The following is a 17,473-nucleotide window of genomic DNA, read 5'->3' on the forward strand; positions in this document are numbered from 1 at the left end:
AGATACCTGATTGTTATCAGGAAGGGTGATCTTTTCTGGTTGAACCTCAGGGACCGAAGTCACCCGACTAGAGGCTACTTGGCCTATCTGGTCAACCAGATCCGATTCCTGTGAGGTATAGGGACTAATCTTAGGAAAAGGTAAAGGAAAAGATCTATTCAGGGAACGGTAACTACCGCTTCCTGTAGTACTTAAATGTTGGAAGGGAAGAATCGCACCGGTAGTAGTGGTTGAAGCTCGATCTAATGTCCTGAATACCGGTGAAAACGTCCCCCCACCCTGAAACCGGGTGGGGGCGCACCTTCAGGCTGTGTACTCCTTTGCTTCGGGTTTGGCTGGGTTGGTCCTCTGCTTGTCCGACCAGCCCTTCTTGAACCCTCCTGGAGGAGTCTTGCCTTTCCCGCTAGTACCAGCCGGGCGCCCATTATGGGCGGTAAAGAAAGGTCCTCGCTTGTTGCGAGGTCCCTTAGCTTTAGCAGCCTGTGGCAAAAAAGTGCTCTTGCCCCCAGTGGCATCCTTGATGATTTCATCTAGGTTGGCCCCAAATAGACGATTCCCCTGAAAAGGGAGATTTGTCAAGGTCTTTTTGGAACCTAGGTCAGCTGACCAGCATTTTAACCACAGCACACGTCTGAGGATCACCGCTGACATAGATGCATGCCCTAATAAGGGAGTAGTGTCCAAGGCTGCGTCACAGATAAACTGTAGCCCTTGTATAATCTGTTCCATCAAATCAGATGTCTCCTGGGGAATATCTTTTCCCCTAAGGTCTTGGCGTACCATTTTCGCCCATTCCGTAAGTGTCTGGGAAACTAGACCAATAACAATTACTGGTCTAAATGCTGACCCTATCAGAGAGAAGATGGTGCGGGACTCTGCTTCCATCTTTCGATCCACCGGATCCTTAAAGGACGAAGTGTCCTCCACTGGGATAACCGTGGCTTTATTCAGCCTGGAAATAGGTGGATCCACCACTGGTGGTACCGTCCATTTCTTAATGATGGATTCCTCAAACGGATAGCGTCTAGCAATACGCTTGGAAATAGTAAAGGTACGTTTAGAATGCTCCCATTCTCCTTTAATCTGATTACCAAAACATTTGGGTACAGGAAAAACCTTCACCGTTTTGATGGGCTTATTAGTACCAAAAGGAATCTCTGTTTCAGTTGCCTCTGCCGGTAAAGCCTCAAGTTTTAAGGTTTCCTGCACTGCCACAACTAGTGCGTCCACCAATGCTTCTTCCTGAATTATAGCAGGAGAAGAAGCGTCCTCCTCACTGTCTGAGGGGGCTTTACCTGGGATAACAGCCCTTGCAGAGGAACCTGCAACTGCAGTGACCATCTCTGAATCAGAGTCAGAGGTGTCAGATAGTATAGGGGTAGGCGGGGGTCGCTTCCTTGACCCCCGTCCCTGACAGGCCGCCTCCACCCGAGCCACCATAGACTCCAAAATTGCTGTAAATGACTCTACACTCTGTGCACCGGCGGGTCCCGTGGCCCCCTCGAGGGAAACAGGTGGGGGAATATGTGTGGCAGGGTCCATGATAATTCCAGTCACTTCCTGGATAATATAATTCAAAAATAAAAAACTTTTTTTTTTTTTTTTTCAGACCCCCAGCGCCACAAAAAACCCCTTAGTGTTACCTGCTAGGGATCCCTATCGATCGAGAGAGAGAGAGAGATAGACCCCCAGGCTCACCACTTGATGCTCAGAGTTTAACTGCAACAGGTTACAGCGCTGTCTTGACAAACAGGAAGTCTTTTGGCTGGCTGCCCAGGAAGAAAGGAGGCGGCTCCGCCCCTCTGCACGCCTTCCGGCGCCTCCCCTAGCTCCACGAGGTGTTTGGATCACCTCAAACATGGCCGCCCCCATGCTGGAGACACGAGGCTACGCCAAAATGGCGGCTCGTGCGATCCAGCAAAAAAAAATGGCGGCGGCCTGTACTGAATAGCGGTGTGCTGCAGGGCACACAACACTCTCTCTGCATGGGGATTTGGCGTGGTTGGCGGTACCGGCCCTGGCGGACCGCATGGCCATTCGGGAGGCCTGCTAATAGCTGGAGATCTGATTAGGAAGGCAGTCTACATGTCCGTGGCTTCTGACTGGTAGGTAGCTTATTCTTATCACCGTAAGATTCCCAGAATGCCACAGATTATAATCTTTTTAACATGTATACAATTAGATTGTTAGCTCCCAAACCAAGCCTCCTGGCTTTTTGCACATAAAATCACACTCAAAGTAGGAGGATCTGTGTCATTTATAGGATAGAGAGGGACTCTATCTTACCATACAGAGAGGGGCCCGCGTTCACCACAAGACCCGTCAGGGGAAAAGGGGGAACATACTACTCACCATACCGGAACCAGGCGGGCACCAACTCCTGACAGTACCCCTCTCCACCGGGGCGGGAGAGCTGTCGACCGATATGGACGCCGTGACTCATGGTCTTTGGCGTTTCAGCGAGACGTTTAACTCGCGGGGTCAGTCCTTTAATGGGACTTTGTCGCGGTCGACCCAGCGCGGAGCTATGGCCTGCACGCGCTCGTAGGCTGAACTGGGGTGACCACCGGATCTCAACATCCAGCCCGTCGCCCAGTTCAGCTTTCTTGCTTGAAGATCTCACAGGAACACTGGAGAAAAAAAAGCTGTCTAAAAAATCCTTTAAGAAAAAAATCTTGCCAGGACCTAAGATCCCAGCAAGGTATCTAGGTCCTTACTCCTAACTAGACAGAAAATAACTGATTTGCTGAGGCAGAGAGAGAGAGGATATACCCTCTGGGACTGCCCCTAGGGTGTGGCCAGAGCTTTTTAATTTCCTGTCTAGTCCTGCTCCTGTGGAGGCAACATAACCCGAAGGTGGTGTATCACCGAGGACTACGTCTGTCAATGAGCGCTAGAGAAATTCTAATTTTTTGAGACGCATCTGTAAATGTTTGGAAACAAGTCTGCATGACACAGAGCACTTTTTAAAAAAATATATTGGATGCTTTTGCATTAACACATTATTTCATGCACTTTATTTACAGCAGGGGCACTTTAAACTGCTTGATTAAGCACGGACACTTTTTAGCGGTTTTGCTATATTTATTTTGTGATTTATTGGGCTTCTATGAGATTTATCAAAGCACAGATTAGTGCTGTATAAGTGGAAAATTATATAGTCTAACACTTATTATTGGGTGTTGGGATACAGCAGCTGACACATAAGAAGTAATCCCAGCGCTGGTGAACAGTGGTAATAGTATCTTAGAAGTACCGTATTTATCGGCGTATAACACGCACTTTTTCCTCCTAAAAATGGAGGGCAAAGCACCAGTGCGTGTTATACGCCGATAAAGTAAAAAAAAAAAAAGCCGGGCAGCGCTGAGAGGAAGAGGAGGGGGGCGGGTCGGATGGAGCAGAAGGAAGGACGAGCGGCTGCTGTCATAGGAAGTCCCGTCTCCTATGATGGACAGCACAGTGGCCCAATGCCGGGACATGGGAAGTGTGACGTCTATCATAGGCGCCGGGACATCAGGTGACAGCGGCGGCTCATATTCGCTTCTTCTCGCAAAGCCGCCCCCCTCTGCCTCAGCGCGGCTCGGCTTTTTAAAAAAAATTATATGGGCGATCTGTGCTGGCGAGGCTGCATTGGGGACACTGCGCTGGCGAGGCTGCATTGGGGACACTGCGCTGGCGAGGCTGCATTGGGGACACTGCGCTGGCGAGGCTGCATTGGGGACACTGCGCTGGCGAGGCTGCATTGGGGACACTGCGCTGGCGAGGCTGCATTGGGGACAATGCGCTGGCAAGGCTGCATTGGGGACAATGCGCTGGCAAGGCTGCATTGGGGACACTGCGCTGGCAAGGCTGCATTGGGGACACTGCGCTGGCAAGGCTGCATTGGGGACACTGCGCTGGCAAGGCTGCACTGGGGACACTGTGCTGGCTAGGCTGCATTGGGGACACTGCGCTGGCTAGGCTGCATTGGGGACACTGCGCTGGCGAGGCTGCATTGATGGACACTCTGCTGGGGAGGCTGCATTCATGGGCACAGGTAAGACTGCATTTGATTAAAAAAAAATAATTCTGAGTTCAATGCTGTTTATTTAAAATTTTAAGCTTTTTTCCTAAAATTTCCCTCCTAAATGTGAGGTGCGTGTTATACGCCGGTGCGTGTTATACGCCGGTGCGTGTTATACGCCAATAAATACGGTAAATTCTCAGACAGCAATGTAGTGTTAACCCTTGCTACTTGCAAACATGACTATAAGTACCTATAAAAATTACTTATGAAAATTTTTTTTTTTTTTTTCTTAATAAAAACAGGACCTTTACAATACTTTTGTCTTTCAATAAAATAATTTTTTATTTAAACTCAACTTGGCCAGGCCACACAGCAACATACCATGCCATTTTTTTTTCTGAAGCTTAGGTGTCCTAGGATATTAAGTTATCCCTTTCTACCTTCCCTAATTTACATCTTACTTTTTAACAACCCCCCCCCCCACCACCACCTTAACCTGAATTCTGTTATGCACCCCCCATAGTCTCTGTTTGCCAAATACAGTAAAGGCTCAAAGAGTTGTGGAATCCTATTCTACTGAAACACTAGTGTGAGCCTGCGTGCTCTAACTATATGAACGATTTTGTTCTATGGTACGCTTGTATAAAATATTGTACCATATTCCTAGTTTTTCTCAAACTAAATAAAAAAAAACCCTAATATTGCTTTCTAACTAGCATATGGCATCAAAGGAGCCATTTAATGAAATGCTAACTTGTAAAGGTTCATTGTTTTGCCTTATATTACATTGTGAGCAAATCTCTTGTAATTAGATTCACATGTAACTTTGCCCATCTAGCCGGCTTGCAGTTACCATAAAACGTCCTTCTGGGGATACTACACACTGAATAGACCATTGTACAAGACCTGACACAGGTCACTGCATGCTTGAAAGACTATTAAGTATCTGGGCTTCAAAAAAACACATGTACTACATAAAACTGTTGTGTAAGGGCTTTCATTTATAGTGACACAATAACAACTGTCAGCGCAACAATTTAACTATCAGTGCTCATAGTTAATCACTTAAACTGATATAGACGCAATGCGAAAAAATGGAACAGCACCCTATATTTTCACATTTCATTTTATTTTTGTAACTTCTAGGCATTCTATACATTCCCCAAAATATAACTCAATTATACTACTTTTCTCTTTTTTTTACCTGATAAGTTAATGAATCAGTAGTAATTTCAACAGCTTAAAGCGGTATTAAACCCAAAAGCAAACATTTATTATATTGCAGCTAAAGGCTCGTACACACTATAAGAAAATCGGGCGAACATTTTCGTCCAAAGACTTTTCGTACGATTTTCGTGTTGTGTGTACAGAACTTTCTACAGATGATTCAGAATTTTCATACGAAAATTCTCGAAGAGAAAAACTCCAAGATTTTTCTCGTACGGGAAAAAAAACTAACGATTTTCGTTTAATGTGTACCGTTTTCGTACAATTTTTGTACAAGAAAAATCAGAAAAGAAAGACTGCGCATGATCAGAAACAATAAACAAAAAAAGCCTTTGTCGTACGAGAATTTTAGTACGGATTTTCGTACGAAAATTCTTTCATCTGTTCTGATTTGCTGTGAAACGAGGAAAATCGGACAATCGTTCGCCCAATTTTCTTATAGTGTGTACCCCACTTAACCAATATTAGATACGATGGTTGCATTCATTTTCTTTTTGTGTGTTTAAATGGTCAGCTTTTATTTATTCATGTAAACCCTTTATCCCAAAAGGAACTGTTTGCTTTACATGAAATACTAAACTCCTCACCCCCAGGTTGAAATGCTGCTGTCTGCTGTGCTTCCTATGCTTCTACATCCAGAGTAGTAGTCGCTAATACAAGAGGTGTGTGTTTGGCTAGATCACCAAGTAAAAACAGAGGGAAAACAGGCAAAGAAAAACTGATGCAGCCACCACATCTAATTATTGGTATGCTGCAATATAATACTTTTTTGGTTTTGGGTTTAAAGTGGTTCTAAAGACTGAAAGTTTTACGCATAAAAGTAAAAAACCTTGTCTCCAGCCCTTCCCATCGCTGCATCAGAGGGGGATGGGAGCCCCCTCCGATCCAGTGATGTAAACGATAGCCTCGGCTATAAAAGGGACTCTCCCTCCTCATTGGCTGAGAAAGCAGCAGTAGTTCATTGGCCCCCACTGCTATCATTCACAGCAAGTGAGCCAATGAGGAAAGAGCGGGAGGACTAGCCATGGCTCTATGCGTCTTATGGACGCATAGAGCAGCAGCTCGGGAGTGAGCATGCAGCGGTGCCTACAGGGAAAGTGGCTTTCTCTGGGAGGCACTGCTTGAGGGGGAGGAGCCAGGAGCGTTGATGGGAGACCCGAAAAGAAGAGGATTGGAGTTGCTCTGAGCAAAACCATTGCACAGAGCAGGTAAGTAAAACATGTTTGTTATTTAAAAAAAAAAGAAGCTTTTATATCACTTTATAAGAGGAATTTGGCCAAATTCTAGGCTTCAACTATATTTCACACAGCCATGGCACAATTTCCAAACATACAGGATTCCACTTTAACAACCCTCTCTTTAAAGTGTATGTAAATTTTAATAATAAACTTCGGTTATTTGCCCCATTTCTCCTGATAAATATGCAACTAAATGTGTTTTGTTATATACTTTCAATATCTTTTATCATGATTTCTAGTACCCTTTCTCCCTATGGTACTGCGAGATTAGGGAATGGATGTATACAACAAAGTCCCATGCACTTCTTAGTACACTGACTGCAGTCCAGTTCAAAGCTTTGGCAACAGCATCAGGCTAACCACACAGCAGTCCCAGACTGTCAACAGGGGAGCTGAGAACCTCTCATATGGTTACCACTGGCCATGGAATGTGTCTACATTCAAAGTGTGTTCCCCTGCCTGTTACACTTTCCATCCTAGAAATAAAATGTTCCAAAGGTGAACCCAAACTTCAAAGTCCCATGTCCCAGGAGGCTGCAGGACCAGTCTCAGTGCAATGCCATGCCTCATATATGTGCAGTATGGAGCCAGCTGTGAGACATCAGGAAATCACAGCCGGCTCCAACATCCAAGATAATGGTACTGGAGATCCAAAGCCCTGTGACAAATCAGCTGCAGGGAAGACCACGCTGGATGAGTGTCAATGCATTTGCAAAACCTTATTGAAAAATGTTTAAAAATGTATGAAAACAGAAACTAAAAAGGTGTTAACTTGGCATGTGTAGACAACGGTTTAAAAGAACCGACCAAGTTCCACTTGCAAAGGACATGTCCAGCACTGCACTGGCAACACATCTAAGTGCAGGCACAGGCTGCAAAACAGCTTTGTTTAGGATCCAAGTAACCCAAGAAGGAATGGATGGGGTGAGTTGAGCAACTCTTCTGGCCGAGCGGATAGCAGCAAAAATGTTTTTTTAAATGAAAAATCTTGTGACCTAAGTTTAATAAAAAGTTGTTTAACAACTTCAATACCGGGCACTTTCACCCCCTTCCTGCCCGTGTCAATTTCAGCGCTGTCCTAATGTGAATGACAATTGTGTGGTCATGCAACGCTGCACCCAAATTAAATATTTATCATTTTTTGAGACAGATAGAGCTTTCTTATGTTGGTATTTAATCACCACTGGATTTTTTTATTTTTTGCTAAGAAAACTAAAAAAGACAAAATTAAAAAAAAGTTTTTCTAAGTTTCTGTTAGAAAATTTTGTAAATAAGTAATTTTTCCCCTTCACTGATGTGAGCTGATATGCAGCACTGATGAGCACTGATATGCAGCACTAACGGGCGGCACATATGGGCACTGATAGGCGGCACTGATTGGCATCACTGCTAGGCACTGTTGGGGCTGCACTAATGATCAGTGCCCGGATTATCTGTGCAGATCTCCCCTGTGGAGAAAAGCCACTGATCGGCTCTCCTCTTACGCTGTCAGTGTGAGGAGAGGAAAGCCGATAACTGACATTTACTTGTTTACATGTGGTCAGCCGTGATTAGACACAGCTGATCACATGGGTAAAGAGCCTCGTCATCTGATCTTTACCAAGATCGGTGATGTACTATTTCCCAGAGAGTGGGACAATGTCACAGGACGTCGTTCAGAAAAACAGAGCCACCGCTGCGGTCGTCATATGTCAATACTGTGGGCAGGAGGTGGGTAAATCTGTTGATAAAGATGGTGCCAGGTACCTGCTGAACTGGCCAAAATTTGAACCATGTATGGCCGGCTTAAAGAGGAGCTCCAAGCTCCTTCAGAAACAATTGAAAGTCAGCAGCTACAAATACTGTAGCTGCTAAATTTTAATATTAGGGCACTTACCTGTCCAGAAATCCGGAGTGTCCTCACCCCAGCCGATTTTTCAATCGGCTATCAGGTGCTACTGCTGCCATCTTGACTAAGAGAAACCGGCAGTGAAGCCTTGCAGCTTCACAGCTGGCTTCTTGGTGAGCATGCGCGAAACGTGCTGCGCTTTGTTAATGGGCTGGCTGCGGGGAAGGAGGGGGGGTTTAACTTCTGACTCAGTTTGCCACGGCAAACTGAGTCAGAAGTGGGAGCGGGTTCCTGTCAAAACAAAGTACCCACTCCCGCCTCTCCCCCAAAAGGTGCCAGAGGTGCCAGCGTAGGGGGGGGAGGAGGCAGACAAGCAAATCTTCCCTTTTTGGGTGGAGCTCCGCTTTACTTATGCAGCTTCTTTATCTTTTAATTCTTGCCTATGATTTCCCTGTTTATGCTGGCGGCATAAACACTGTCCAAGGTTTCCTATTTTAGGGTGGTTCACTTCTCTTGCAGCATCCTATGGAGTCACCCTTTTATGAAGGGACTAGAACTGTGTCTCCCAGCACTGTGTGCCTCAACAGAAACACACAGCCCTGTAGCCTAGGATGGCACGGCACTCCCCTGCTCCTCCCTTCTTTTTTCTCCAAGCTAACAGACTGGCTTCAGACCGCTCCATCCACTATTAACCACTTCTGGACCGGAAGGATCTGCCCACTTAATGACCAGGCCATATTTTGCGGCACTGCGTTACTTTAATGGACAATTGCACGATCGTTCGATGCTGTACCTAAATAAAATTGATTTCCTTTTCTCCAACAAATAGAGCTTTCTTTTGGTGGCATTTGATCACCTGTGGAATTTTTATTTTTTGCGCTATAAACAAAAAAAGAGCGACAATTCTGAAAAAAAAAACCTAAAAAAAAACCCCAATATTTTTCACATTCTGCTATATAACATTCCCCAAAAAAATTAAAAAAATAAAAAGGTTTTAACATTTTAGGCCAATTTGTTTTCTGCTACATATTTTTGGTAAAAAAAAATTGCAATAAGCATACTTTGATTGGTTTGCGCAAAAGTTTTCGCGACTACTAACTATGGGAAAGATTTAGGTCATTTTTATTGTTTTTTTTTTTTTTACTAGTAATGGCGGCGATCTGCGATTTTTTGCAGGACTGCGACAGATCGGAGCCCTGACTGACATTTTTGACACTTTTGCGGGGACCAATGACATTACTACAGTAATCAGTGCTAAAAATATGCACTGTTACTGTAATAATGACACTGGCAGGGAAGGGGTTAACACTATGGGTGATCAAGGGATTAAATGTGTACCTAGGGGCGTGTTTCTAACTGTGGGGGCGTGGCTTGTGGAACGACCATAGAGAATATATATATTCTCTATATAGAAGGATCACAGGGGCTCTACTTTCATTCCAGGGAGAAGAACGGTCAGCTGTGTTTAAAACAGCTAACCGTTCTTCTCTCTCAGCGGGGAACGATTGCGGGTGTCAGACGGCAATCGGAGCCGCCTGCCCGCTGCATCGGCTTCCCCGCTGACGAGCAGGGGAGGGAGCGCACCGGTAGTGGCGCGCGCGCCCGCCCCCTAGCGGCCTGCGCGCGACGGACGTATACCTACGGCGGTTTGCGCAGGAGTGGCTGCCTGCCGCAGTATAACTGCAGCGTGCGGTTGTAAAGTGGTTAAAGGGGTTGTAAAGTCAGAAGGTTTTTTTATTTTGGTGCATTCTATGCATGAAGATAAAAAGCCTTCTGTGTGCAGCAGCCCCCCCTCAGCCCCCATAATATTTATCTGAGCCCATCTCTATCCAGCCAAGTCCACGAACGCCTCAGCCGTCCGAGGTTCTCTCGCCTGGCTGCCTTAGACACAGCAGTGGCGCCATTGGCTCCCACTGCTGTCAATCAATCTCAGTTAGCCAATCAGGAAAGAGAGGGGGCGCGACTGAATGGCAGCTCTGTGTCTGAATGGATACCGGAGTTGCAGCTCAGATCGGGTGCCCCCATAGCAAGCTGCTTGCTGTGGGGGCACTCGTCAGGGAAGGAGGGGCCAGCAGCTTCAGCCAGGGACCTGAGAAGAGGAGGATCCGGGCTGCCCTGTGCAAACCCACTGCACAGAGGAAGTATAACATGTTTGTTCATTTATAAGAAAAAAAAAAACAAGACTTTGCTTTTTTGTATTGTGCTCAATTTATTAGACTAAAAACCACTGAAAGTCTATTACTATTTTAGGTAAATCAGGAGTGACTGCTATACCAGTAGCACATTCTGTCCTTTTGTCAGCTGACAAGAGTAAAATATTTATCCCTATAATTTTTGAGACAGTATAATAAAAGCCTAGAGGTAGAATGACAGAATCTGGTGAACAGTAAATTCTAGACACAATAGCTGTCCTGTCACATGTGTGAAATAAGACATAACTCACCTCTTCAGTGAGTTCACCAAACACAGTTAACGCGTCAAGCAAAAGGCTAGCTGTGTAGAAAGACTTTATCATGTTTCTGGAAAGAAAAGAAAAAAAAAACACTTTAATTAGCACTATGAGAAAGAAATACGATATAATAACATTAACAAATTCACTACAACCAACTTTCCAAACTAATGTGAACACAGCTATAGGATCATTGTAAAATGCCCATGTCTATTTAGTCATCCAAAAGTAGTGGAGTCATTTTGTTCAAGTACTCAGGACACAGAAGCCTTACTATAATACATTGATATATAAACAATTGTAACCTCAACCTTACATCTTTAACAGAGTTGCACATTCATGTATCATTGCATACCTGCATTAAGGCCCCTTTCACACGGTTCTGTTCTGTCGACGGAGCCGTTCTGCTCAGCGGGGGATCGATCTGCCGATCCCCGCTAAGCAGGCGGATGACAGCTCCGTCTGGGCTCTGTGTGCGGAGACGGAGCTGTCAGATCCCCGCTGTCCTCTATGGGGGAATCAGATGAGAATGGACCGCCTGTCCACTCTCATCTGATCCGCCAGATGGATGGAAAATATGGTTTCCATCCGTCCGGATTTGACGGATCAGATGTCAGCGGACATGTCTCCGCTGACATCCGCTGCCCCATAGAGATGCATGGGGCATCCGTTCATATCCACCTGAAAAACTGACAGGCGGATCAGAACGGCCCACATGTGTGAAAGGGGTCTAAAAGTGTATGTTACCCCAACATTTCATATTTCTGATATATATATGTGGTACCATGTATGCGTTTCTCTTTGTATTGCTTCCTTTGAGTGAAATACCTGGTGATCCTGCCAGTTCCCCTGCTTTCCTATTGCAAACCGATCACACTAGGCATGAGAGCACATCCATCCAAGCATGGTCAGCTTTCTGGCTGAGCTGGCAGAATAGACTCTTAGGTAGAGTTAAGGTGTGCAGATATCAGGGGTGCCTTGTCGAGGCCTGCAGCTTACACATGTATTTGCAAATGTGTGCAACTAAACCCCTGTTTTTAACGCATACTGTTAGGTTAATTCGGTTGGTCGCAGGCTGGTTGGCAAGTTGTGACTGGAAATTTCTTGGCTTCTTTGACATGTGTTTGCCCTTCCAGTGGCACTTGCTGTTTACACCAGTTATAGGTGGGGGAGGTGACCACTTTTTGTATTGTTGTTATATTGGTCAGGCAACGCACTGACACCTTTGCTGCCATTGTGCAATGTGCTGGGTGTTCATTGTGACCCTGTGCCTTTAGGGAGGGTAGGGCTTCCTCCAGTCACCTGTCCTCCATCTATCCATCTAAATACATGTGCTCCCACTGGATGGGGGAAGTGACCACTTTTTGTATTGTTGTTATATTGGTCAGGCAACGTACGGACACCTTTGCTGCTATTGTGCAATGTGCTGGGTGTTCATTGTGACCCTGTGCCTTTAGGGAGGGGTGGGCTTCCTCCAGTCACCTGTCCTCCATCTATCCATCTAAATACATGTGCTCCCACTGGGTAGGGGAAGTGACCACTTTTTGTATTGTTGTTATATTGGTCAGGCAACGTACGGACACCTTTGCTGCCATTGTGCAATGTGCTGGGTGTTCAGTGTGACCCTGCGCCTTTAGGGAGGGGTGGGCTCCCACCAGTCACCTGGTGGGAGCCCACCCCTCCCTAAAGGTGCAGGGTCACAATGAACCTGTCCTCCATCTATCCATCAGAAATGTGCTCCCACTGGCTGGGGGAAGTGACCACTTTTTGTACTGTGCTGGCAGAATAGCCTGCCTGTGCTCCAATGGTAAGACACAACCCCCCTATAAAATAATCTCATTTTTGTTGCTTTGCAGCCTGAAATGAAGGCAGACACTGTTTTTGTTTTATCTAGCTGTATTTATGCAACTTATAACATTCCATCGCATACTAGCTCATTATGAAATACTTACCTTAGAACGAAGCCTTGCAGTGCCGACAGCTCACCTGTCTCACGGGTGACATGTTTGGTCGCCTTTCTTCCGGGTTTGTGACATCCGCCATCTGATTGGCTGGAGCCGTGGTGACGTCACTCCCGCGCATGCGCGCGGGAGCCGATGGTCACGGCACAGGGCTCTGAAGGAACGGCACCAGCGGCCATTCCTTCAGAGCGCATGCGCCAGTGATGTCACTGGCTGCATGCAAAGTAAATATCTCCTAAACGGCACATGTTTAGGAGATATTTACAGTACCTATAGGTAAGCCTTATCATAGGCTAACCTATAGGTACAAGTTGCAGAGGAGGGTTTACTTCCTCTTTAAGTCTGGGCTCGGACTAGGCCATGCAAGGACATTTACCTTTTTCTCCTTCCACCACTGTGGTCATTTTTGCAGTATGCTTTGGGTCATTATGTTGGAAGGTAAACCTTCCCATTGACAACTTTCTGGCAGAGGGCAGCAGAGTTTCCTCAAGAATTTGATGGTATTTTGCCCCATCCATTTTTCTTCCCTCCTGACATGTGCTCCAGTCCCTGCTGCAGAGAAACACCCCCATAACAGGATATTACCAACTCCATGCTATACTGTAGGAACAGTGTTATATAGATGGTGAGCTGTATTGGATTTCCGCCAGACATATCGTTTGGTGTTGAGGCCAAATAATTCAATTTTAGTCTCATCTAACCATAACACCTTTTTCCGTGTGCCCTCAATCTTGAAGGTGGGTTTTGGCAAAGCTCAGTCAAGACTGCATGTGGCCTTTCTTGAGCAGTGGCTTTTTTTTAAACCCTCCCATACAGGACACATTTATGACATTATTGTCAAATGCACACAATGACCACTCTTTGTCAAAAAATCATGCAAGTGCTTCAGAGTTGCTGTAAGCCTCTTGGTAACCTCTCTGACCAGTTTCCTCTTGGCTCTTTTATCCAGTTTGGAACGACATACTGATCTAGGGAGGGTCTGTATTGTAACAAATACCGTTCACTTCCTAATAATATATTTCACTGTGCTTCTAGGCATTGAAAAAGCCTTTGAATTACAATTTTTTTATGTCACACGATATTTGTGCAGACATTTTTAAAACGTGATATTTTGGGGGAAAAAGAACAATTTCATGAATTAAGAAAAAACAAAACAGAAAAACTAGCCCAATTTTTTTATACAATGTGAAAGATGATGTTGCGTCGAGTACATAGAGACCCAACATGTCACACTTTAAAAGTGTGCACACTTGTGGAATGGCACCAAACTTCGGTACTTCACAGGCTACCATTCACTTTTTTTTATAGGTTACCGGTTTACAGAGGAGGTCTTGCACTAGAATTATTGTTCTCGCTCTAACGTTCATGGTAATACCTCGCGTGTGGTTTGAATGTTTACATATTTAAATTATTACACTTTCCCTTTAAATTTTTTTTTTTTTTTTATTCCTATTACAAGGAATGTAAACATCCCTTGTAATAGGAATAGTGCATGGCAGGTCCTCTTTATGGAGAGATGTGGGATCTATAAGAACCCACATCTATCCTCTACACTGGAAAGCCTGAGATAAAAAAAAAAAAATGCCAGGCCTTCCAGCTGAACACACGGTAGTGTTTACAACTGCTGAGGCCGGGTGTGATGTCATAATGTCGCACTCGGCCTCCGAGTGTCATAGAGATGACTGGGGACAATCCTTGGTCAGCTCTATGGTAAACATCCGGCGCTGGCGGATTCCTTCTCCGGCTCGCCGATCGCATGGGCAAGCTGGTAGAACCACAGAGACAGTTGGCAGAAAACACATTTCTGGCTACAATTTTTATTCAGCTTTTCAGTATTAGGTCACCCAATCTGACCCTACCCATAATTCCCCTTTAACAGGGTCAGCATTGTGTTCTTCTACAATGTCAGTCTTGTCTAATTTATTAAAGTGCATTTAACCAAAGAAATGCTGTAACCAGAAGTAAAGAGAAAACAAACACAGTAGCTGCGGCATGGTTTTCCTTAATAAGAGAAGTGTAATTTTTGCTTACACCTACCTAACCTTGTCTAAGGTTCTGTCACCTATATTCATATTCTTGAATTAAGTGAATCGAGTTAAAAACAAACATACATATTACATTAGATGGACAAACTCGAGACTAAGACTATACAGTTTATGGCGATAAAGTAAAAAACCTCTTACAGTAGACTTGACATGAATTGTAAGCATTTATGCTCTAAAACACACTAGTGCTAATAAGCAGCTGTTTATTCAAAGCTATGGTAATTGGTATTATATACCATTTCCTTCCCTGCAGCAATCACTAGTTCCAGATGTGTGACCTGTAAATATGATCTTATAAAACAACAGCACTCTCAGAGGCAAGACCTTATTACTGCTCAGAAGGAACACAGAGAATGCCACAAAATGGTCAAACCACAAGGGAGGAAAAACTAAACGAGTAAAGAGGACCTCTGTGCAAAAGCCAGGCTACAGAGCCAACTTGGCGTATTTTCTACTGGCGGTAACTATAACCTATCAAAAAAAGATGCCGGAATTTGCAGGTAAGAGGTTTAAAGGCCGGAAGGTACTATTAGAATATTAATGTTAAAAAAGGAGTATGGCCAAGGCTTTTTTTTTTTCTAGGTCACGAGTGCACTTACTTTTGCACTCTTGTGACCCAGAATTAGCTAAAGCTCACTGTCGGCTGACATCACAAAGCTGCTCCAGGCTCTGGGGGGATCCCAACAATAATGACAGGATCTACCCAGATGCCTGACTGGCAGTCAGCTCAGCCTCTCAGCACGCTGCTGGGAGCCTGAGCCGGCCAATCCGCATCCTCCCTAGCTCGGCACTTCAGTGAGCGCTGGAAGGGAAGACTGACAGTCACTACTCTCTGTTTAGAGCAGGCCAAGAACTGAGCAATCATCGGTCAGGTTCTCAGACTTAGAGCCAGCGGAGGACAGCTGCAGCATTACACGTAGGTGAATATGTATGGTTACTTTTTTATCGGAACCCACAATTCTCCTTTAACATACGTGAATCAGGCAACTGCTGCAAGCATCCGATCCTATCCCATCTGATCCGCCAGACGGATGGAAAATAGGGTTTCCATCCATCCAAATTTTACGGACAGGATCGGAACGGATGTCCGCGGACATGTCTGCGCTGACATCCGATGCCCCATAGAGATGCATGGGGCATCCGTTCAGATCAGCCTGAAAAACTGACAGGCGGATCTGAACGGTCCGCAAGTGTGAAAGGGGCCCTAAGGAGAAGTTCAACTTTGGGAACGTTACATGTTCCACCCGTTTTTAGGGTGGAACATGTAACATACTCCTAATGCTGCAGCCGCTGCCCGATCTCTCGCCCCCCCCCCCCCTCTCCTTACTGTGACAGCAGTACGGGGAGAAGTTCCCCTTACTAGCTGTCACTTTTTTAAATCAGTGTGGCCGTGCGGGGCTTCACCCACACAGCCATGCCATTCATTCATACAGCTCTGTGTGTGAATGAACTACAAGCCCTGACATCCTTTGCGGCTGTCAGCGTGTAATTCTCAATGAACTCCCATGGCACTGTGGAGCTTCGTGGTAGGTAATTAACTCTTCCTGTCAGATTGTATCTGCTTACCCATGTGGGATGTATGGGCGCACAGATACAGAGGTCTGCAGAAGACCTGCATGGCACCAGCGATCTGATGATGGTTCAATGCTTTACAAGCGCCAAAAATAAATAAATATCATTGAGTTTTTTTTTTACCTGCAAAAAAAAAATGTGCACCACGAGGTATACAGGGACCCAGGATTGAGAGACCAGGTCTCAAGAACAGATCCAGGCAGGATGGGAGGCCCTGGCAGGAGCCCCCAACAGGTACAACTCCCCCACACAGTCAATCGTCCGGTCGTCGGCGGTGCACCCCCCCAGCCCCCATTGCCAGTATGCGCCCTGCCCCCACCCCAGGAAAGTGACCAAGCCACCGAAACAGTCCCAGCATATGTGGAAGGGGGGCAGGATGAGGGACTCGGCAAGGGGGGGTGCCTGTGGGAAGGAGGGGAACCTGGGGGTCCAACCGTCCCAAGGAGGGGCCCACGTCCACCCCAAAACCCTCCCAGGGGAAAGGGGGGACAGCTACTCACCATACCAGCAACCAGGTGGCACTGCTCCAGACAGAACCCCTCTCCATCGAAATGCGAAATGGGGGGGGCTGTCGGCCAGGAGAAACGCTGTGACTCGGGCCGAGACCCGGTCGAATGTGACCTCGCAAGGCCAACCAGTGGGGCTATGTCACGGCCGACCTAGAGCAGAGCTGAGGTCTGCGTGCGCTCACTGGCCAGACTGGGGTGACAACTGGATCTAGATTTTTCAGCCCCTCGCCCAGTCCGGCAGTTGATTGTAGATCTCACAGGAAAATTCCAGGAGGAAAAAAACATTTCCATCTAAATTTTGCCAGGACAAAAGATCCCAGCAAGGAACTAGGTCGTTACTCCTGACTAGACAGAAAAAAACTGAATGGCAATAGCAGAGAGAGGGAGTATACCCCCTGGGACTGCCCATGGGTGTAGCCAGAATTTTTCTCTGCCTAGTGTCCTACTCCTATAGAGGGCAGTATAACCCAATTGTTATGAATACCAGGAGCTACTGCCCATCTTCTAAGAATGCTACTTTCCTGGCTATCTTCTATTCTTTAATAAACCTGACCTATTCACTTACCTGTAACAAGTATGAAAACTAAAAACAATGAAAACAGAACTCCTGATCTGCATACTGCATACCAGGCCAATTC

General features: G+C 45.8%; 1 protein-coding gene across 1 annotated transcript in view; it reads right to left on the minus strand.

Annotated features, from left to right (window-relative positions):
• VTA1 (vesicle trafficking 1) overlaps positions 1–17,473 on the minus strand; it is a 389,921-nt gene that overhangs the window by 153,816 nt on the left and 218,632 nt on the right. The window contains exon 4 of the mRNA XM_082251499.1: positions 10,743–10,818. Coding sequence (XP_082107625.1) covers positions 10,743–10,818 — 76 coding nt within the window. The remainder of the gene's footprint in view (positions 1–10,742; positions 10,819–17,473) is intronic.

This window comes from Pelophylax lessonae (genome assembly GCF_965119305.1).
Source record: "Pelophylax lessonae genome assembly, chromosome: 3".
Classification (NCBI taxonomy): Eukaryota; Metazoa; Chordata; class Amphibia; order Anura; family Ranidae; genus Pelophylax; species Pelophylax lessonae.